This window comes from Pituophis catenifer, unplaced genomic scaffold (assembly GCF_029215685.1).
Source record: "Pituophis catenifer annectens isolate HBS135680 unplaced genomic scaffold, rPitCat1.0.hap2 SCAF_10, whole genome shotgun sequence".
Classification (NCBI taxonomy): domain Eukaryota; kingdom Metazoa; phylum Chordata; class Lepidosauria; order Squamata; family Colubridae; genus Pituophis; species Pituophis catenifer.
This window is the reverse complement of record NW_027256890.1, coordinates 25965659-25987038: the sequence shown is the minus strand read 5'-3', so window position 1 is coordinate 25987038 and position 21380 is coordinate 25965659. Positions and strand designations below refer to the sequence as shown.

General features: G+C 45.7%; 1 protein-coding gene across 1 annotated transcript in view; it reads left to right on the top strand.

The window, feature by feature from the left end:
• The first annotated feature begins 232 nt into the window (after window positions 1–232).
• Window positions 233–21380, top strand: part of CCDC88B (coiled-coil domain containing 88B) — a 31449-nt gene continuing 10301 nt past the window's right edge. Inside the window, exons 1-17 of the mRNA XM_070950477.1 lie at window positions 233–295; window positions 3561–3685; window positions 5327–5435; window positions 5681–5750; window positions 6909–6967; window positions 7865–7948; window positions 10391–10522; window positions 11516–11640; window positions 12300–12381; window positions 13466–13624; window positions 13868–14014; window positions 15683–15815; window positions 15932–16089; window positions 16678–17526; window positions 18014–18117; window positions 19363–19465; window positions 20712–20873. Of these exons, the coding sequence (XP_070806578.1) occupies window positions 233–295; window positions 3561–3685; window positions 5327–5435; window positions 5681–5750; window positions 6909–6967; window positions 7865–7948; window positions 10391–10522; window positions 11516–11640; window positions 12300–12381; window positions 13466–13624; window positions 13868–14014; window positions 15683–15815; window positions 15932–16089; window positions 16678–17526; window positions 18014–18117; window positions 19363–19465; window positions 20712–20873 (2664 nt within the window). The remainder of the gene's footprint in view (window positions 296–3560; window positions 3686–5326; window positions 5436–5680; window positions 5751–6908; window positions 6968–7864; window positions 7949–10390; window positions 10523–11515; window positions 11641–12299; window positions 12382–13465; window positions 13625–13867; window positions 14015–15682; window positions 15816–15931; window positions 16090–16677; window positions 17527–18013; window positions 18118–19362; window positions 19466–20711; window positions 20874–21380) is intronic.

The following is a 21380-nucleotide window of genomic DNA, read 5'->3' as shown; positions in this document are numbered from 1 at the left end:
TACTGCGTTGGGAAAGTCGAGAACCACAAAGGGTGTCATTTAAAGCTTTGAAGCAATCCAGCTTCCTCCTTACTTGTTCCCCCCCCCACACACACACACACACAAAAAAAAACCAGATTACGGAAGGAAGTTCTAAAACACCCCCAACGTTGCACTTCGTGCAAGAACGCAGACATACCTAAAGCCTCCATCAGCCTTGGATGGAGAAGAAGACATCACGTCAAGCCACAGCATGGATGAAGAAGATGGGCTTGAAGCGATGGAGGAATTCGTATCCGGGCCCTTGGTCACCTGGGTGAGCCTCGCTTGGGGTGGGGTGGAGGAAGCGTTGAGGGAGGGTTGAACTTGTGGTAGGCTGTTCAGAGAAGACTCTCAAGAGAGAGAGAGAAAGAGAGAGAGATCTTGGTAGGACTTCATCTAACCAACCTCTCTCCGTCTTGTCAACTTGAAGATTGGGTGGACTTCAAGTCCCAGAATTCCCCAGCCAGCCCGCTTTGAAGATAGGTGGATGTCCAACTCGCCAGGATCTGTCAAGACGGCCGGGGAATTCTGGGAGTTGAAGTCCACCCATCTTCAAGTTGAGACAGATGGAGAAACTCTGATCTTCTAAACCCTTCAGCTTGAACTCGGTTGATGACATTCTAAATTTAAGTCCCACGGTGTAGAATAGATCAACAAGCTTGATTGATGGGAGCTGATTTTGGATTCGGGTCTGGGGGCAGAGGAGTTTTGGAGGTCTGGGGTCCCACCAAGGTTGGGTAACCTGAGATGTACCCCCCACCTCTGTTTTGGGACCTCCTCCCTTTCCTCTTTACATGACCAAATGCTGACTTCCCACCATTGAGAGGTAGATAAGTGACAGACTAAAAAACCTTCACTAGGTTTATGTTTGTTTTGAAATGTGTGGACTCCTAACCATCCAAAAGGCTGTGGAGGATGGGGCCTTGAGTCCTGAAAAGATGAGACACTTGTATTAAAATTGGTTTCATAAATCAATGTTCAACTTGTGGAGATACCGTAATAAGCTGCTTTTTATGGATGGGCCACTACTAGATGGGACTTTTTAATTATATCTCCTAACTCTATTCTCTTAACTAACAATTCCCTTAATTGTGGATTGATCTGTGTCTTTTCAGGGTCAGAATTTCTTCACTTATGTTTCAAATCTGCTTGTTCCTTGTTTCATTTAGAACAGTCCCATAGTGCTGTATAAGAAGTGATCCTCCATTTGCAACTCCAATTGAGCCCAACATTTATGTTGCTAAGCGAGACGGTCGTTAAGTGAGTTGTGCCCAGTTTTACGACCTTTCTGGCCAATGTTAAGGGAATCACCGCACTTGTTGAGTTAGGAACAAAAGTTAAGTGTATCTGGCATCCCCATTGACTTTTCTTAACACACAGTCGCAAAAGGGGAATCACGCAGTGGTGGGATTCAAATTTTTTAACTACTGGTTCTGTGGGCGTGGCTTGGTGGGCGTGGCAGGGGAAGGATACTGTAAAATCTCCATTCCCACTCCACTCGAGAAAGGATACTGAAAAATCCCCATTCCCTCCCCACTCCAGGGAAACGATACTGCAAAATCCCCATTCTCACCCCACTCCAGGGGAAGGATACTGCAAAATCCCCATCACCTCCCCACTCCAGGGGAAGGATACTGCAAAATCCCCGTTCCCACCCCACTCCAGGAGAAGGATACTGCAAAATACCCTTTCCCAACCCCACTCCAGGGGAAGGATACTGCAAAATCCCCATTCCCTCCCCACTCCAGGGGAAGGATACTGCAAAATCCCCATTCCCTCCCCACTCCAGGGGAAGGTTACTGTAAAATCTCAATTTACGGGACCGCCTACTACCACCAATAGCCTCCCACCGGCCAGTACGCTCCCATAGAGAGGAGCTCCTCTGGGTGGCGTCGGCCAAACAATGTCGACTGGTGGCACCTAGGGGGAGAGCCTTCTCTGTGGGGGCACCTACGATCTGGAACGAGCTCCCCCTGGAGATACGGAGGATCCCGGATCTGCGCACCTTCCGTCGTGCGCTTAAGACTTTTTTATTTCATCAAGCTGGCCTGGCCTAAATCTTCTCCCCTTTTTAAATGTAAACTTTAATTTGTTTTTAAATTATGAGGTATTTTAAATTCAGCCAAATTATTTAATTCGTTTTTAATTTATTTTAATTTTTTGTATTTATGTGTTTTATCTTGTGGCTGTTCACCGCCCTGAGTCCTTCGGGAGAAGGGCGGTATAGAAATTTAATAAAATAAATAACTAAATAAATAAATTTCCTCTCAATCAGCTGGGCATCGGGAGGCAGAGAATAGATGGGGGCGGGGCCAGTCAGAGGTGGTATTTACCGGTTCTCTGAACTATCCCAAATTTCCGCTACCGGTTCTCCAGAATTGGTCAGAACCTGCTGAATACCATCTCTGGAATCACATAACCCCGGAACAAATATGTAAATATTTGTTGTAAATATGAGTCAGTTGCCAAGTGTCCCAATTGTGATCACGTGACTATGCTGCCATGGTCGTAAGTGTGGAAAATGGTCATAAGTCACTTTTTTCAGTGGTGTTGCAATTTTGAGTGGTCACTAAATGAAAGGTGGTATGTTGACGATCTACCTGTATTGCAGGGATGAAATCTAGCAGGTTCTAACAGGTTCTGGAGAATCGGTAGCGGAAATTTTAAATAGTTCAAAGAACCAGCAAATACCACCTCTGGCTGGCCCCAGAATGGGGTGGGAATGGAGATTTTGCAATATCCTTCCCCTGCCACGCCCACCAAGCCATGCCCAGAGAACCGGTAGGGAAAAATTTTGGACTTCACCCCTGCTGCATTGGCCTAATATCCTTAGTGAGTTCATCTAAAAACCTAAAAAACTAAAACTAAAATAAAATAAAAAATAAATAGAATAGAGTAGAGTAGAGTAGAGTAAGTAGAGTAGAGTAGAGTAGAATAGAGTAGAGTAGAGTAGAATAGAGTAGAGTAGAATAGAATAGAATAAAGTAAAATAATAAATAGAATAGAATAAAATAAAATAAAATAATAAAATAAAATAAATTAAATAATAAAATAAAATAAAATAAAATAAAATAAAATAAAATAAAATAATAAAATAAAATAAAATAAAATAAAATAAAATAAAATAAAATAAAATAAAGGAAAACCTAGATCCTTTTAAACTTGGTTGACTATGTGCAGCCCCTTCTCCAGGTGGTTTAAACCAGGGCTCTCCAACCTTGGCCCCTTTCAGACTTGTGGACTTCAACTCCCAGAATTCCCCAGCTAGCATGCAGAATTCTGGGAGTTGGAAGTCCACAAGTCTTCTTGTGGAATTCTGGGAGTTGAAGTCCACAAATCTGAAAGCGGCTAAGGCTGGAGGAGACCCCTGTTTTTAAACAGTTTTGAGGGTTTGATGTGTTGATGGGCAAACTCAGGAACCGATCACAGGTAGTCCTCCACTTACTGCCACAACGTTCTGCCAGGCGGTCGTAAAGTGAGTCGCTAAGCCCAGACTGGTATTTTTGGATCATCCTTGCCTTGACGTCTTGGCCCAACAGATGCAGACGCTGGAGGATCTGGTGGGCAGGAGCCCCGACGAACTTCCCCAGGGAGAGGAAGAGGCGAACGAATATTTCCGAAAACTGGTTAACGGAGACTTCCTGCATCAGATCATGCAAATGATGTGAGTCATGGTTTTTTTTTTTGCCGGCGTAAAACGCAACACAACATAGCAAATGCTGATCTGATAGTGTGGTTGAACCCTTGCAGTTTCCGTCTACAAAGATTGTATAGGCAAGTAAAGGGAAGAAATTGCTCAGAATTCTCAACCGGTTACATCCCTTGTGCATAATTTCCATGGTTAAAAAAAAAAACCACAAAACAAAAAAGAAAATTGAAACAATATATGATTATGATTTTTAAACAAAAATTACTTAATTGGTGTTATATAAATGGTATGGTTTAATAGATAGAATTTGGGATAATTGGGAAATTGCATTAAATAGCATTATTTGAATTAAGAACTATGTTTAAATGTTACATTGCTATATTTTTAAGATTAAAGATAAGATTTAAATTTGATAAAGGAATAAAGATTTAATGTGTATTATGAAATATAAAAAAGTCTGAACTGTATTGAAATGTATTATGAGTTATTAATTGAATTAAGATTTAGGGTGGGTTGATAGAAGGGTAACTGTTTGGATTAAGTAAATATGTGTTAATATTTTTTTTAAAGATGGTATTAGTTGAATATGTGATTTAAGATTAAGAAGTGTTATGGCAAGGTACAATTTTGTTAAAGATGACAAAAAATTGAACAAATTGATGACCGGATCAAAAGTCTGTTCTGAAAAGATATAATTTGTATGTTTGGAAAAAAAAATAAAAAAAACTTTTTGCAAACAAAACAAAACAAAACAAAACACAAATCCATATTTGAAAGATTGATCCACAATTTTCTTTAAAAAAAAAATGACCTAACGAAACCAGGCATTTTTTTCCCCAATTGTAAAGGATGATGAGGCGTAAGGGAGCCTGCCAGGATGAAAAATTGGTGTTTTCTTTCAAAATATAAATAAAAGTTTTATTTTCTATTTTATTTTTATTTTCTAAAAATAAAAATATTGCAGGCTGGCTAGCTGCCGTGCACCCAGTTCGTACTTCGCGTCTTTTAACTAAACAAATACATTTGCAGAAATGGTGTGTTTTCTGCAGAACTGGGGAGTTAAATCTTATTGTTATAACGTACGGTAGAAAAAATAGCTTAATTCCAGATGGGCCATTGACAGATTTTTAGCGATCTAGAGAACAATTTGCAAGCTTTTTTTCCCCTTCCATTTCAAAGAGAGAACACAAATGTCTACATTGAATTTGTGACATGCTGGCTGGGGGATTCTGGGAGTTGAAGTCCACCCCTCTTAAAGCAGGCTGGCTGGGGAATTCTGGGAGTTGAAGTCCACCCATCTTAAAGCAGGCTGGCTGGGGAATTCTGGGAGTTGAAGTCCGTCCATCTTAAAGCAGGCTGGCTGGGGAATTCTGGGAATTGAAGTCCACCCGTCTTAAAGCATGCAGGCTGGGGAATTCTGGGAGTTGAAGTCCACTCATCTTAAAGCATGTTGGCTGGGGGATTCTGGGAGTTGAAGTCCACCCGTCTTCAAGCATGCAGGCTGGGGAATTCTGGGAGTTGAAGTCCACCCGTCTTAAAGCAGGCTGGCTGGGGGATTCTGGGAGTTGAAGTCCACCCCTCTAAAAGCCTGCTGGCTGGGGGATTCTGGGAGTTGTAGTCTAACCATCTGTAATTCTCCATTGTGCCTTCCCTTAGCGACCTGATTCCTAGAGGACCTCCATCCCCTTGGAGAGGTGACAACAGGGAGGAAGAGGGATTGCATATGCTTCAAATAGTCCTCCAAAGGCTGAAGAATTTCTACAGGGTGAGTCGAACTGGGATCTTCGGAACTGGCACCATAGCTGGAAGGATCTCTTGAAGCATAAACTGTTTTCTATTTGCCAAGCATCGGAATTTTGACCACGAGGATGCTGCAATGGTCATAAGTGTGAAAAATGGTCGTAACTCCCTTTTTTTTCCAGGGCCGTCGTAACTTTGAACGGTCACTAAACGAATGGTTGTAAGTCAAGAATTACCTGTATTTTTCTTTTCTTTTTTTTCTTATTCCAGGATGAGCTCCACCAGGTGATCCTTTCCCCACCTCCAAATCTCCATGTGATGGTCAGAGAGCCCTTCACAGGTAGTGTTAGCGGGGGAACTCTGGGGAGGAATTTAGGCGTGAGAGATAGTCAGATAAATAAATGTTGTCTTCCCTTTCTTGAAAAACTCACAAGCCGCATCCCTCAGCCTGGTTTTATGGCTGCCAGTCTAAGGAGACCTTCTTCCGAATCTAACAGAGTTGGAAGGGACCTTGGAGGTCTTCTAGTCCAACCCCCTGGTCAAGCAGGAGAACCATACCGTTCTGGACAAATCACTGTTCAATCTCTTCTTCGAAAACCACCAGTGATGGAGCACCCATGACTTCTGGTGGCAAGCAGTTCCCCTGGTTAATTGTTCTCACAGTCAGGAAGTTTCTCCTTAGTTCCAGGTTGCTTCTCTCCTTGATTAGTTTCCATTCGTTGCCTCTTGTCCTGCCTTCGGGTGCTTTGGAGAATAGCTTGACTCCCTCTTCTTTGGGGCAGCCCCTGAGATATTGGAAGACTGCTATCATGTCTCCCCTAGTCCTTCTCTTCATTAAACTAGACATACCCAGTTCCTGCGACTGTTCTTTGTATGTTTTAGCCTCCAGTCCTCTAATCGTCTTTGTTGCTCTTCTCTGATTCCCCAGGAGCCTTGAAAATTGCATTTTTCACCCCAAAAGTTGCAGGAAAGGAGAGAGGGGAGCGGGATACATACTGAGGCACCCTCCATCTTTTTCCTGCCTGCCCCAGCTGTTTATGTCTCATTATTATTCCAATTAATCATAAATGGTAAAGTCCCGCCATGACACAAAACGAGAACATTTACAACATCTTCTTAAAAACTTCCAGTGTTGGAGCATTCACAACTTCTGGAGGCAAGTTGTTCCACTGATTAATTGTTCTCACTGTCAGGAAATTTCTCCTGAGTTCTAGGTTGCTTCTCTCCTCGATTAGTTTCCACCCGTTGCTTCTTGTCCTGCCCTCAGGGGCTTTGGAGAATAGCTTGACTCCCTCTTCTTTGGGGCAGCCCCTGAGATATTTAGAACCCTGCAATCGTGTCCACTCCCCCGCGCCCCCCCTCCCCCAGCCTTTTTTTCATTAAAATCTGGGCTGCAAACCCCATTTTGTTAGGGGAGAAATAGCAATTTGAAGAGAAAAAGGAGGGAGGAAAACATATATTTGCAACGAGGGTTTTAATCTTGGTTTTCCCGTTTCAGCGCAGGCCGTTCAGGAGATGAAGAAATTGGTGCAGCTCTTGCTGGGAAGTGCCGTCCAGGTAAGTTGTGGGAATCTAGCAACAGGGATGAGATCTTTTAATTGGTTTGTCAGTGCTGGGCACTCCCCTTGCTGCGTGGGTTTCCTGGGCATGTACAGAGTGATTTTCCCAGACACTTGGCTCCTTGAGTAAAAATCTCAGTGGCACTGATACATTGTGATTTGAAATATTCTTCTTCTTCTTCTTCTTCTTCTTCTTCTTCTTCTTCTTCTTCTTCTTCTTCTTCTTCTTCTTCTTCTTCTTCTTCTTCTTCTTCTTCGTCACCTTGCTGTGGCTGCTCCTGGTTTTGCAATCTTTTTTTTTTTGCCCTGGTTGTTAAGTGAATCATCAGTCATTAAGCAAATCCAGCTTTCCCCCGTTAACTTTGCTTGTCGGAAGCCGTGGCTGGGAAGATCTCAAAATGGCGATCCGATGACCCCACAACCATCGCAAATACATGCCGACGGGCAAAAATCCAGATTTTGATCAGCAGGGATGCTGCGATGGTCATAAGTGCGAGAACCGGTCATATAAGTCACTTTTTTCCCAGTGTTGTAACTTCCAACGGTCACTAAAAAAATCGCAATAAGTTGAGGATTATCTGTAACCCTGTTCATTTCCTTATTGGTTGCAGTTAGAGAGACGGTAGCAAGGATTTTAATATCTACCTTTTACAAAAATCACTGAAAGGGGGAGAAAAAATCAACCAGTGATATTATATCGCACAATAAATTATTTGGACTAGACTTGTTCTTAAACTTATTTCTCTGCATTAAAACATAAGGACTTTCTCCTACTCAAATCCAGATTCCTAGATAATCTCATTAAATAAGGTTCTAGATCCGTAGATTCGTGGTTAATATTTTTTTTTTTAAAAAAATGAGAAGATGTTGACTTTTTCCCTTGAACTTCCAATAGTGTGAACAGCGAGATGTGTTCATTGGCCGAATCCAATCGCTGGACATCAGTGTGCAAGCTGCTTTGGCTTCTGCCATCAAAGAGGTAAAACGATGCGGGAATTAAGAAATGTAAATATTTCCATCTCCAAGGGGAGAAGTGAAAAGGCCTGGCCACTCCTAAATGTTTTTAATGTTTCGGGTATAAACTGCCTAGAGTTGCTGGGAGTGAGATGGAATGCAAGTAATAATAATAATAATAATAATAAAAACATCTGGAGTATCACTTGAATGCCGGCATTCGGCATTGACAAAATCCCCATCGGTCAATTGCAAAAGTTGAATAAAATGCGGGCGGATCCAACGGGGAAGAATGAAGATTGTCGAAATGGGGGAACTTGCAGTTGCTTAGTTATAAGCGTGAATCGCGGCTGACTCGCAGTTTCGTACAATCTTCTATTCTGCGCATCCTGTTAATTATTCCTCCCCTGCAGCTCGAAGGGACTTTGCTGCAGTCGGAAAGCAAAAAAAAAAAAATTGCCGGCGAGATGAAAAAAAAAAGAGAAAATCGAGGATTCCAGGTCCCAAAGGGGCTTTTTCCAAAAGGCAACTGGACTTTCATGGGGGGGGGGGAGAGGGGGTTTTTCCCCTTGAAAAATCTTTCTTTAGTCTTTATTGGCCATGTGTGACTGGACACACAAGGGAATTCGTCTCCGGTGTAGAATCTCTCAGTGTGCATACAAACATAGGGATAGATCATAAATCAGCGATGGCTAACCTTTTTGCCGTCGCGTGCCAAAAGTGGGGGGGAGCGCGGGGGCTCATGTGCGTGCCTGCCAACACCCACAATTCAATGCACCTCACCCCCCACGCATGTACGCGCGACACCCCCTCCATGCTCCCCGTTTTTGGCACACGATGGCCCAGTAGGCTCATTTTTTTTGCCCTCCCCAGGCTCCAGAGTCCTTCTAGGAGTAAAAACGGCCTTCCCCACTCCGCTGGAGGCCCTCTGGAGGCCAGAAACGGCCCGTTTGCCAACTTCCGGTGTGGCCGGAAGGCCCGAAAAATCAGTTGGCCTGCGCGCTCATGTGCGCTGCAGCTGAGCTAGGGCAATGCTCGCGTGCCCACCGATATGGCTCCACGTGCCACGCGTGTCATACAAGGGTGGGTTCTAAATTTTTTAATTTTCTTACTACCGGTTCTGTAGGCGTGTCTTATTTTGTGGGCGTGGCTTGATAGTCATGTGACAATTCTTTAGGATTTAGCAGGTCTACCAGGCTTTTAACTGCTTGCAGAGCTGTACCGGTCTACTGATTTGTTTTTGGAGGCACTGGTCTACTCATTTATTTTTGCAGGCACCAGTCTACTCATTTATTTTTGCAGGCACTGATCTACTCATGTATTTTTGCAGGCACTGGTCTACCCATTTATTTTTGCAGGCACTGATCTACTCATGTATTTTTGCAGGCACTGGTCTACCCATTTATTTTTGCAGGCACTGATCTACTCATTTATTTTTGCAGGCACTGATCTACTCATGTATTTTTGCAGGCACCGGTCTACTCATGTATTTTTGCAGGCACTGATCTACTCATGTATTTTTGCAGGCACTGATCTACTCATGTATTTTTGCAGGCACCAGTCTACTCAATTGTTTTCTTTTAACACTGATCAGCTGTAGGGCGGCCCTTTGAAGCCCCATGGCAAAAGTTTAAACAGTTTTTTTCCCTCTAGCCAATCAGCTGGGACTCAGGAGGCAGCAATAGATTGGGGGTGGGGCCAAATAAAAGGTAAGAATAATGCAGGGGGGGTGGGGGGACAGAACCGGTTCGGTGATGTCATATCATCACCGCTACCGGCTCGGCAGAACCGGGAGGAACCCACCATTCGTGCCATAGGTTCGCCATCACAGTAATAGATCATCGTTAATAATCATTAATCGTGAGATACAAACAAGGGATAAATCATAAGATGCCAATAGGAGAAGGGAGGACGAAAGAGGAGAAGAGGAGAAATGAGAAATGAGAAGAGGAGAAATATGGGAAGGATAAGAGCAATGCAGCCCTACTCCATCGGTAAATCTCTTTAGGCCTGTGGGAATTAGATTTTCAGCAGAAAAAACTATCTTTGTGTCTAGTTGTTTAATTTCTCATCCAAGGAGCTTCTTCAGTTCTGCATCCAATTTAGATTTTGGGATCCAAATCCAATCTTTTGGAAAAGCATCCTTAGGACAACCTGGATGATTGAGAATCTCCACAGACTTTGAGGTTCCAGGGTTCCAGGGTTTTGCAACATCAACAAACAGAAGTGCATTTTTAAATTTTTGGGCCAAATTTATATATATTTTAATTGTTTTTAATATTTGTATTTCATGTTTTTAATTTTGTTTGGTTGTGCACCGCCCTGAGTCCTCAGGGAGAAGGGCGGTATATAAATTGAAAAATAAATAAATAAATAAATAAATAAATAAATAAATAAATAAATAAATAAATAATAAAAATAATTGGTTTCTAAGGGGAAAAAAAACCTCCTCGCTTTTTCTTTCCAGGTCAGCCAGGAACCGGAAAATGTTCTGGGGTTGCAATGGAGAGAGATGGACTCATCCAGCTTGCAACAGCTCCTGTGGGACCTTGGGGCCCGAGTTCAAAAGCTGGTCGCCGAGCGAGATGCAGGATTGGAGGTGAGAGACACGACCGTGGCCTCCCCCGCCTTCTTCTCACAAGGGGTGGGGACCTTTGGATGACCAGATGCACCTGTGCAGCGATCAGATCAGATCATGAAAACCTAGCTTTGGTAACAGCCAAAGTCAACCTTGCGAGGAAGACCAGACTGTAAACGCAACTATGAATACAAGCTCGGTCTTACAGGTAGATAGTCCTCGATTTAGGACCACAACTGGATAAGAATTACTGTTCGTAAGCAAGGGGGTTGTTAAGAGAGTTGGGCATGATTTTCACAATCTTCTTGGCACCGTTATCAGGGGGAGGAAAGGAAAGGAAAGGAAGATAGAAGAAAAGAAAGGAAAGGAAAGGAAAGATAGAAGAAAGGAAAGGAAGATAGAAGAAATACAAGAAAGGAAAGGAAAAGAAGGAAAGGAAAGGAAAGGAAAGGAAAGGAAAGGAAAGGAAAGGAAAGGAAAGGAAAGGAAAGGAAAGGAAAGGAAAGGAAAGGAAAGGAGGGAGGAAAGATAGAAGAAAGGAAAGGAAGATAGAAGAAATACAAGAAAGGAAAGGAAAGGAAGATAGAAGAAAGGAAAGGAAAGGAAAGGAAAGGAAAGGAAAGGAAAGGAAAGGAAAGGAAAGGAAAGGAAAGGAAAGGAAAGGAAAGGAAAGGAAAGGAAAGGAAAGGAAAGGAAAGGAAAGGAAAGGAAAGGAAGATAGAAAAAAAGAAAGGAAAGGAAAAGAAAGGAAAGGAAGTTAGAAGAAAGAAAAGGAAAGGAAAGGAAGATAGAAGAAAGGAAAGGAAAGGAAAGAAAAGAAAAGGAAGATAGAAAAAAGGAAAGGAAAGGAAAGGAAAGGAAAGGAAAGGAAAGGAAAGGAAAGGAAAGGAAAGGAGGGAGGAAACATAGAAGAAAGGAAAGGAAGATAGAAGTCCTTTTGGGATGCCTCCGAGTGAGGCTGACCATCTCTGCACCTTCAACCTCATTTTTTTAAAATTCTTCCTTCCTGCACAGCAATTGTGGGAGCTGCAGCAGAAACAGGGACCCCCCTTGGTGGCCCAGCTGGAGAGTAACCAGTCCCACCTTGGGGTTCAGCTTGCCGAACGTCAAGCCCATGTGCGGCGTCTACAAGGCGAGCTGTGAGTTGGGGGGGCTGAGGTGGGGACTGGAGATGCCCTGAAGCTGTGGAGGGCTTGGGGAGGACAATTCAGAAGTCACTGCAAGATACTCCTCCCTCCCTCCCTTCCTCTCCTTCCTTCCTTCTTCCCTTTTTCTCACAAATTCCCTTCCTTCCTTTCCTCCTTCCTTCCTTCCTTTTTTCTCACACAAATTCCCTTCTTCCTTTTCTCCCTCCCTCCCTTCCTTCTTCCCTTTTTTTCACACAAATTCCTTTCCTTCCTTCCTTCCTTTCCTCTTTTCCTTTTTCCCTCTTTCTCACACAAATTCCCTTCCTTCGTTCCCTCCCTTCTTTCCTCTTTCTCACACAAATTCCCTTCCTTCCCTCCCTCTCTTCCTTCCTTCCTTTTTCTCACACAAATTCCCTTCCTTCCTTTTCTCCCTCCCTCCCTTCCTTCTTCCCTTTTCTAACACGAATTACTTTCCTTCCTTCCTTCCTTCTTCTCACACAAATTCCTTTCTTTCTTTCTTCTTTTTCTTTTTCTTTCTTTCTTTTTTCTTCCTTTCTTTTTCTCCCTCCCTCCCTCCTTCCTTCCCTCTCTTCTTTCTTTTCTCCTTTTTAAATCTCTCTAGCGCCTATCATCACCTTCCTCAGACCTGACTTTCCGGTCTCTTATTTCAGGGAAAGGAAGATGGAAGAACTGCTGGACCAACAAGAGGAAATCGAGCATTTGGAGCAGCAGCTTCGAAAGATTCAACAAGAGGTGCTTTTTCTCAGTAGCAAAACCTCACCGTAATAACAGGCCTCATTGGCCTGACTTTAGAAACCCCGGGCTTAAATGATTGATTTGTAAGTTGAAGAGGACTTACAATGGTCTGTAGGAATAGACCTTGGGAGATAGAGAGGACTCAAAAGCCAAGGGGGAAAAAATTGGATAAGAGACAGCTTAGCCCTCAGCTGCATAATGGATGGAGAAGGAGGCTCAGAAGAGACCCTCCCTAGTTTCTCAGGTTCTAAAGGAGACAGTGGGAGATTTCTACTTTCAGATGTGCTAGATTTTATTAATGTAGCTTTAGGCAACAGGCAGATAAGAGGCAGCTTAGCCCACAGCTGCATAATGGATGGAGAAGGAGGCTCAGAAGGGATCCTCCCTTGTTTCTCAGGCTGCAAAGGTGAGAGGGGAGTTTTGTACTTTCAGACTTGCAAGATTCTATTAATGTCACCTTACAACGAAGTAAAATTAGTCCAGCTTGGTCATGTCTCCTCTCTGGATGATCTTGCAAGGCTAACAATTATAGGTTCTCTTCAACTTACAACCATTCCTTTTAGTGACCGTTTGAAGTTACAATGGCACTGAGAAATGTGACTTAGGACCGTTTTTTTCACGACGGTTGTAGCATCCCCGCGGTCACATTGCCAAAATTCAGGTGCTTGGCAACTGACTCCTATTTATGACGGTCATAGTGTCCCAGAGTCACGCAATCCCCTTTTGCGACCTTCCAACAAGCAACATCAAAGGGGGAAGCCGGATTCGCTTAACGACCACGTTAACTGCAGGGATTCCCTTCACGGCGGCAACAAAGGTCGCAAAATGGGGCAAAAAAAAAATCACTTAACGACAGTCTTGCTTAGCAATGGAAAATTCTGGTGCCCAATTGTGGCCGTAAGTCGAGGACCAACTGTATCTTCCAAAGACCAAATCAGCTATCTGTGGGTTCGAGAAAAGGATGGGGCGGGAATTTGCAAGCAACCAAGGCGATGTCGGAACGACGGGCGCATCCTGACATCATCGGCAAGTATGACGTCATCGGGATGAAGTAATCTCTAGTTTGCTCCTTCTTACCCAGAACCGCACATTGGCAGGCGAGGCGCGCCAAGCCAAGTTATACCAGGACGAATTGGACGCCTTGAGAGAGAAGGCGTTCCGGGCGGAGCGGCTTCAGTCGGAGCTGACGGCCCTGCGGGAAAGGATACCAGCTTTGGAACGATGCCGGGCGCAGCTCAAGGTGACCACGTTTCATTTCGAAATGCCTCTGGGCTCTCTCAATTGTATTAACGTCCGATAGACAGTGTGGATTCCAGGCAGACGAGCTGTATTCGAGAACTGGTCTAGCCAAGGTTTTGCATGCCCTAGTTTGCGGGACAACGGTACCAATTTTAAACTAACAATGTTACAATGTTAGTTTGCGGCCCAATCTTGTGGAAGAGGGCGGAGACCTGGCTTTAAATAAGTCCTTTTTGATTCTCAGGAAGAGCGTGACTTCTCCAAGGCCCTGTTGGAGGCAAAAGCCATGATGGAGGAAGAATTAGATGCCGTTTACGCCCGAGGCCAACGCCTGAGTCAGACCGAGAAAGAAAACCTGCGTCTGCAAAACCACTTGAATCAGATCCAAGAGGTACGGTTGAAAAAGACGACGGTTCTTTCTACGCCATTTTTTTTTTTTTCATTCCCAATACTTCTCTGCCCCCTTTCGTACTTTAGAAACTCCGTTAAGGAGGGCAAACTTGGGATTTCAGGGACTGTTTAGGGTATAGGGGAGAAGAAGAGACCTGTCGGTTGAGACATAGTTGGAAAAAAAACATGCCCGGAGAATTTGGGATGTTTATAGTTATCTTATTTTGGAGTGGTGCGGTGGTCTAGAGGTGGAGCTCTCGGCTCACAATCAGGAGCCTGTGAGTTCGATCCTAGGTAGAGGCAGATATTTTCTCTCTCTGGGCATGATGAGAAATATATCCGCCGAACAAAACTCCGCTCTGGCAACAGGAAGGGCATCCGGCCAGTAAAACACTCTGCTAGCTCCATTCAGTTGCCCAGATTCCACCTCACAAGGGATTATGGGGTCATTAAATGACAATGATGATCGTTGTCTTATGTTCTTGAAGCGCACATAATTCTTATTTGATAAAATCAAAACATCAGAGAGTGGGGTTTTTTTAGCTTTCTTTGCACTCCGAGTCTGGGAAAGAGGTCTGGGGTTTTAATTCTTTGAAGAAAGGAATTGATTTTTTAATTTCCTGGGCAATTAAAAGGGGGAAAGGGATATTTTTGCCCCTCCCTTCACTGAGAATGAAGTTTTATGATCCAAACTGGCTGGATAGAAAGAGCTTTACACAACCAGGGCCTTGACTTACATTAAGAGCCCACACACGTCTCTGGAAGTAAGACATTTATTTATTTATTTTTATTTTATTCAATTTGTATACCGCCCTTCTCCTAGTGGACTCAGGGCGGTGCACAGCCAGAACTAAAACACATAACAATACAAAATTTAAAATTATTAAAAGAATTATATACTTTGGCTCAATTTTAAAACAATTCAAATTAAAACCCATTGACAGATTAAAAGCTAAACAACTAAACAACTAAAAAAACTAAAAAAGGGGGGGGTCACGCCAGCCCTGCTTGATGGAAAAGAAAAGTTTTCAGGGCACGGCGGAAGACCCGGAGATCCGATATTCTTCTTATCTCCGGGGGCAAATCGTTCCAGAGACATAACCCTAAAGTAAATGCTACTTATGTGGGTTGTTTTTTTTTAAATGGAAATCAGCTGATGGGGTTTTTTTCACCTCTGCTGTAAAACTGACTAGATCTGGTTGTGAAATTGACTAGCTCAGGTTGTGAAATTGACTAGATCGAGTTGTGAAATTGACTAGAGAACCACTGTTGGATTTAATGGAATTTACAGTCCAGTTTGCTGCATATACGGGTGTAGCTGCGATTGTCTCACCTTGCACTACAATTCTCCTTTTTTTTTAAAAAAAAAAAAATTTACAAGAGGAATAGATTCTTTGAAGCAGCCCCTTGCGCTGCTGTCTGAATTAGATGATCGAAGGTTTTGTTGTTGTTTTTCTGGATGGAAAAATGCATGGAGGCAAAACCGTTGCAATTCCTCAAGCTCTCCACGCATTTTGCAATTTCTCAAGCTCTCCACGTGTTTTGCAATTTCTTAAGTTCTCCACCTTTGAGTCCGGCTCAAACTCAATGAGTTTGAGGCTGAGAATCAGAGGGGAAAACGGGGAATGAGATTAGACTCAACATCCTGGTTAAAATTTCAATTCCTCAGGAAAGGGGTCAGCTCTCTTACCAATCGGAGGAACTTTTGAGAGAGAATTTGCTCCTGAAAAAGCAGCTGCAAGAAACTTTGAAGAATTCCCCGAGGGAATCGTGGTCTGAATATTCTCACCTGGATGCAAACGGTGAGTTTTACCTCCCCTATATTCGATTCTCTTCTCCCAGATCACCTGGTCTTCTTTCCCGACACATTTGCAAGCAAAAATTATATATATATATATTTTCTCCCTCCTGGTTGCAGAATTCCCCGAAGTGCCCCTTTTGCTGGACTGTGAGATGAAGGAGGCCGATCGAATGCTGGTCCTAGAAAAGGAGAACCGGGAACGGTGTAGGATGCAGCTTTTGTTGGGATCAAAGAATATGGAAGCAGAGCTGAAGGACGCCAACCTTGATGGGCTGGTATGGAAGAGAGAGAGAGAGAGAGAGCTGTTGGATCCGCTCCTATCATTAGGGAATGGGTGTTATGGGCGGTGAGAATGACCTTGAGGGACAGGAGGAAGAGCTGCATTCAAAGTAGCAGTCAGATAAGAGCAGGGGTGGCCTTCAGAAATGTTAGCAAGGGGTTCTCTGCCCGGTTGCTGGGTGGGCGTGGCCATGGTGGGCGTGGCCTAGTCGACCTCCTGCATCACAGTGTGTGTGTGGGGGGGTGTTTTTGCCCTCCCCGGGCTCTGGAGGCTTTTCTTGAGCCTCCGGGAGGGCGAAAACGGCCTCCCCAGGCTCCGGAGGCCCTCTGGAGGTCAGAAACGGGCCCATTTCTGGCCTTCCTGAACTTCCAGTAGGCCCGTTTTCGCCCTTCCCGAGCCTCCGCGTGCACCCTGTGGTGCTGTGAAAGAAAGAAAGAAAGAATGAATGAATGAATGAGGGAGGGAGGGAAAAAGGAGAGGAAGGAAGGACCACAAACCTGGCACTAGACACAGCTTCAGAGGATACCTTGAAAGAACACAGCAATCCAGCAGCCATTCCAACTCTGATTTCTATCCCACTTAGCCGGAAGGGCGGCCCAGCGAGGCAGAAGAGGAGAACTCAGATGTCCAAGAACACAAACCCGGGATTTTGGCACACCGAAAGACCGAAACGGTGGAAGGCCAGGCTCCGAAACAGGAATCGGAGACCTCGGTGACTGAAATGAAGGCCGCCTTGTCCAGTGCTCAGGCTCGACTGAGGGAGGCCGAGCAGGCGTGGGAGGCCGAATTGAGACACGCAGCGAGCCTCGAGGAGACGCTGAGGAGCATCCAAGGGGCGTACGGAGAAGCCCAGGAGGAATGTGAGCGGTGGCGCTCGGACACGGAGCGCCTGGTGGAAGAGATCCAGGCGCTACAGCGGGAGACGGAGACGTTAAAAGCCGGATCGCGGGCTTTGCAAGAGGCGGCCACCCAAGCGGAGGTCGACTTAAACCAGGCGCAGCAAAATCTTCAGAAGGAATGTCTCCGGGGCGCCCAGCTAGCCCAGAAACTCCAAAGAAAAGAAGAAGATTTGGGCGAAGCTCAACAGGAGCTCGAGAACCTGCAACGGAGCGTCGAACAACACAGGGTCACCTTGGCTCAGCTGGAGGTTGAGAAAGGGGCTTTGGAAGAGGCACTGAGCCAAGCAGAGAGCACCCGGCGGCAAGCGGACAAAGATGGCCGACGGCTGAAGACCAAAACACAGGCGCAGGAGGCGGCGCTGGCTGAGCAGGGACGCCACCTGGCCCTCCTGGAGGCTCAAACGCGCCGGCAAGCCGCAGAGCTCACCAGCCTGCAAGAGGTTCTCCAAAGCCTCGGGGAGCTGGAAAAGGAGAACGCGAACTTGAGAAAGCAACTGGAGGACAAGGAGAACGCAGCCGCCATGCTGGAACAGGTAAGTGGGACTTGTAGGTGGTCCTCGGCTTATGACCGCAACTGAGCCTCAAACTTCCTGTTGCTAAGCGAGAGAGGTGTTAAGTAAATTTGGCCCCGTGTTACTTACGACCTTCCTCGCCACGGTTGTTCGAGGAATCGCCGCCATTGTTAAGTGAGCAATGCGGTCGTAAAGTGGATCTGGCTTGCCCCGTTGACGGAGGGTCACAGAAGGGGATCGTGGGACCCCCCCCCCCGGGGACACTGCAACCGTCGTAAATATGAATCAGTTGGCAAATGTCTGAATTTCGATCAGGTGGCCATAGGAATGCTGCAACGGTCGTAAGTGTGAAAAAGCGGTCACAAGTCTCTTTTTTCAGTGCATTTATAACTTTGAAGCGTCACTGAACGGATTGTTGTAAGTCGAGGAGGACTGCCTGTAATAGAGTCGCAGGAGAGTAAATGGAGGGCCAGGTCTTTCGCTCACAGGATGTCCCATTGTGTTGTAGGAGCTGGCGAGAGAAAAGGCCGGGCCCTCCAAAGACAATGCAGCTGAGTCACAAGACCACCCACCAAAGGAGCAGCGAAATCCTGAGCCAGAGACCGACAGCAGGTCAGGCTGGGCCCAGCACAGGAGGGGGTTTGCCAGTTGCTGGGAATGAGGGGGGTGGGGGTGCGGGTGGCTGATGACGGTGTTGTCATTTTGTGAGCAGCTGGGGGTTCTGGCAGATAAAATGGGCAGCCATATCGGAAGGAAGGAAGGAAGGAAGGAAAAAAGAGGAAAAGAAAGAAAGAGAGAAAGAGAGAGATATACAGAGAGTACAGGAAAGGAAGGAAGGAAGGAAGGAAAAAAGAGGAAAAGAAAGAAAGAGAGAAAGAGAGAGACATACAGAGAGTACAGGAAAGGAAGGAAAGAAGGAAAAAAGAGGAAAAGAAAGAAAGAAAGAGACATACAGAGAGTACAGGAAGGAAGGAAGGAAGGAAAAAAGAGGAAAAGAAAGGAAGAAAAAGAGACACACAGAGTATAGGAAGGAAGGAAAAATGAGGAAAAGAAAGGAAGAGAGAAAGAGATACACACAGAGAGCACAGGAAGGAACGAAGGAAGGAAAAAAGAGGAAGAGAGGCACACAGAGAGTAAAGGAAGGAAGGAAGGAAAGAAGGAAAAAAGGAAAAGAAAGGAAGAGAGAAAGAGAGAGACACAGAGTACAGGAAGGAAGGAAGGAAGGAAAAATTAAGAAAATAAAGGAAGAGAGAAAGAGAGACACACAGAGTAAAGGAAGGAAGGAAAAAAGGAAAAGAAAGGAAGAGAGAAAGAGAGAGACACAGAGTACAGGAAGGAAGGAAGGAAGGAAAAATGAGGAAAATAAAGGAAGAGAGAAAGAGAGACCCACAGAGTATAGGAAGGGAGGAAGGAAGGAAAAAAGAGGAAAAGAAAGGGAAGAGAGAAAGAGACACACACAGAGTACAGGAAGGAAGGAAGGAAGGAAGGAAGGGAAGGTAGGAAGGAAAAGAGGGAGGGTAATATAAGAGAAAGTGGGAAAGAAGGAGAGAACGAGGGAGAGCAGGGAGGGGAAGGGGAAATCTGCAATCAAAGCCCCTACGTGCATTGATAAGACATTGATCAGTTGCACTTAAACAAAACTTGCTGTAATTAGATCAACCCTGGAATAGATTGCTGGGCAAAGCGATCAGTTGTGTTTGCTCCACCTTCAGTTCAGACGGCCAATCCCACCCTCAAATTCCTAATTCTTAGGATCTTCCAGCATTTTGTGCGTGTGTGTGTGTGTGTGTGTGTGTGTATGTGTGTGTGAGCGATGGCCACACAAATTGGCTTTTCTCTCTGCTGATGTCTTGGCAGCCAAGCAAAGGCAAGGAACGGTTGCAAAGGCCGGCCTGAGAGCGCCCTCGTCGGGCGGTTCGAGGAACTGCACCTCCCCAAGGAGCCCCAGGTTCAAACTCAGGTGAGAGCTGCCAAAAAGTTGGTTCCTTTCAGCCCTGCAGTGGGAGTCCTCGATTTACGACCACAACGGAGGTAGTCCTCGATTTACGACCACAACGGAGCCGCAAAGTGCCGCTGCTTAAGCGAGACCTCGGTTCAAGGGAGGTTTTTGTCACCTTTTACGACCTTCCTTGCCACGGTTGTTAAGCGCAGTGGTCCCCAACCTTTTTATCGCCGCGGCCCGCTGAGCGCGCGCAGGGGTGGGGGCACGGCCCAGGAGCTTTTGCGCACGGCCCATTGCGCACGGCCCAGGAGCCTTTGCGCTGCAGCATTTATGTCCCCCGGCCGGTGCCAGGTACTCCACGGCCCGGCACCGGTCCGCGGACCGGGGGTTGGGGACCACTGGTTAAGCGGGTCGCTGCGGGCGCTACGTCGGTCACACGGACTGGGATTTGTTAGGAGGTCGCAAAAGGAGGTCACGGGACCCTGCGACCGTCATAAATGTGAATCGATTGCCAGGCGTCCGAATTTTGATCACATGATCCTGGGGACGCCGCAACGGTCATCAGTGTGAAAAACGGTCCCAAGTTCCCTTTTTTTCAGTGTCGTTGTAAACTTTGAATGGTCACTAAATGAACTGTTGTAAGTCGAGGACTACCTGTAATGCCGGTATAGCATCTTCTGCTTGATGAAGACCTCTAAGACCCGCTTCCAACGGCGTTATTCTCTTATTCTGCTATTCTTTTTCCTTCCTCCCTCCTTTCTTTCTTTCCTTCCCTCTCCTTCCCTTCCTCCTTCCCTTCCTCCTTTCCTTCCCTCCCTCCCTTCCTCCCTCCCCCTTCCCTTCCCTCTAATCCTTCCTTTCCTCCCTCCCTTCCTCCTTTCTTTCTTTCCTTCCCTTCCTCCTTCCCTTCCTCCTTTCCTTCCCTCCCTCCCTTCCCCTTCCCTTCCCTCCCCCCTTCCCTTCCCTCTAATCCTTCCTTTCCTCCCTCCCTTCCTCCTTTCTTTCCTTCCCTCTCCTTCCCTTCCTCCTTCCCTTCCCTCCCTCCCTCCCTCCCCCTTCCCTTCCCTCTAATCCTTCCTTTCCTCCCTCCCTTCCTTTCTTTCCTTCCCTTCCTCCTTTCTTTCTTTCCTTCCCTCTCCTTCCCTTCCTCCTTCCCTTCCTCCTTTCCTTCCCTCCCTCCCTCCCTCCCTCCCTCCCCCTTCCCTTCCCTCTAATCCTTCCTTTCCTCCCTCCCTCCCTCCCTTCCCCATCACTTTCCTGCCAGGAGGCGGTTCTCCAAGCTGAGAATTCGGCGCTCACCGGACACCTGACCCAACTGGAGTCCCTGGCCAGCAGCCTCGAGACGGTGCTGTCGGGCCTGACACGGCAGAAGGCAGAAGGCCAGGAAGGAAACGGGAAACCCCAGCCTCAAAACAGCACCTCGCAGGTGAGGTTCTGACGAGCAAAGTCAACGGGAGGGGGGGAGGGCGGGGAGCTGGATTCACTTAACGACCGCACAATTCGCTTAACAACCGCACTGATATTTTACCTGAACAACCCGGGGCCCAGGAAAAGATCGTTAAATCGGGTGCGACTCGCTTAACAGTCTTATAAATAAATTCGAGGTGGTCCTTGATTTATGGCCACATTTGGGACCGGAATTTCTGTTGCGAAGCCAGGCGGTTCTAACAGCGAGATGGGGCAGCATGTAAATTTTATAAATTAATCAATACATTTGAAATAAATGTATTTCTTTACTTATAAATAAACTCAGCCCAGAGTTACCTTGATGAGTGCCCTATACATTTTATAAAGAGATAGATAGATGATAGATAGATAGATAGATAGATAGATAGATAGATAGATAGATAGATAGATAGATAGATAGATAATGGATGGATAATTTAATTTAATTAATCATATTTCTATGCCGCCCAACTCCCAAGGGACTCTG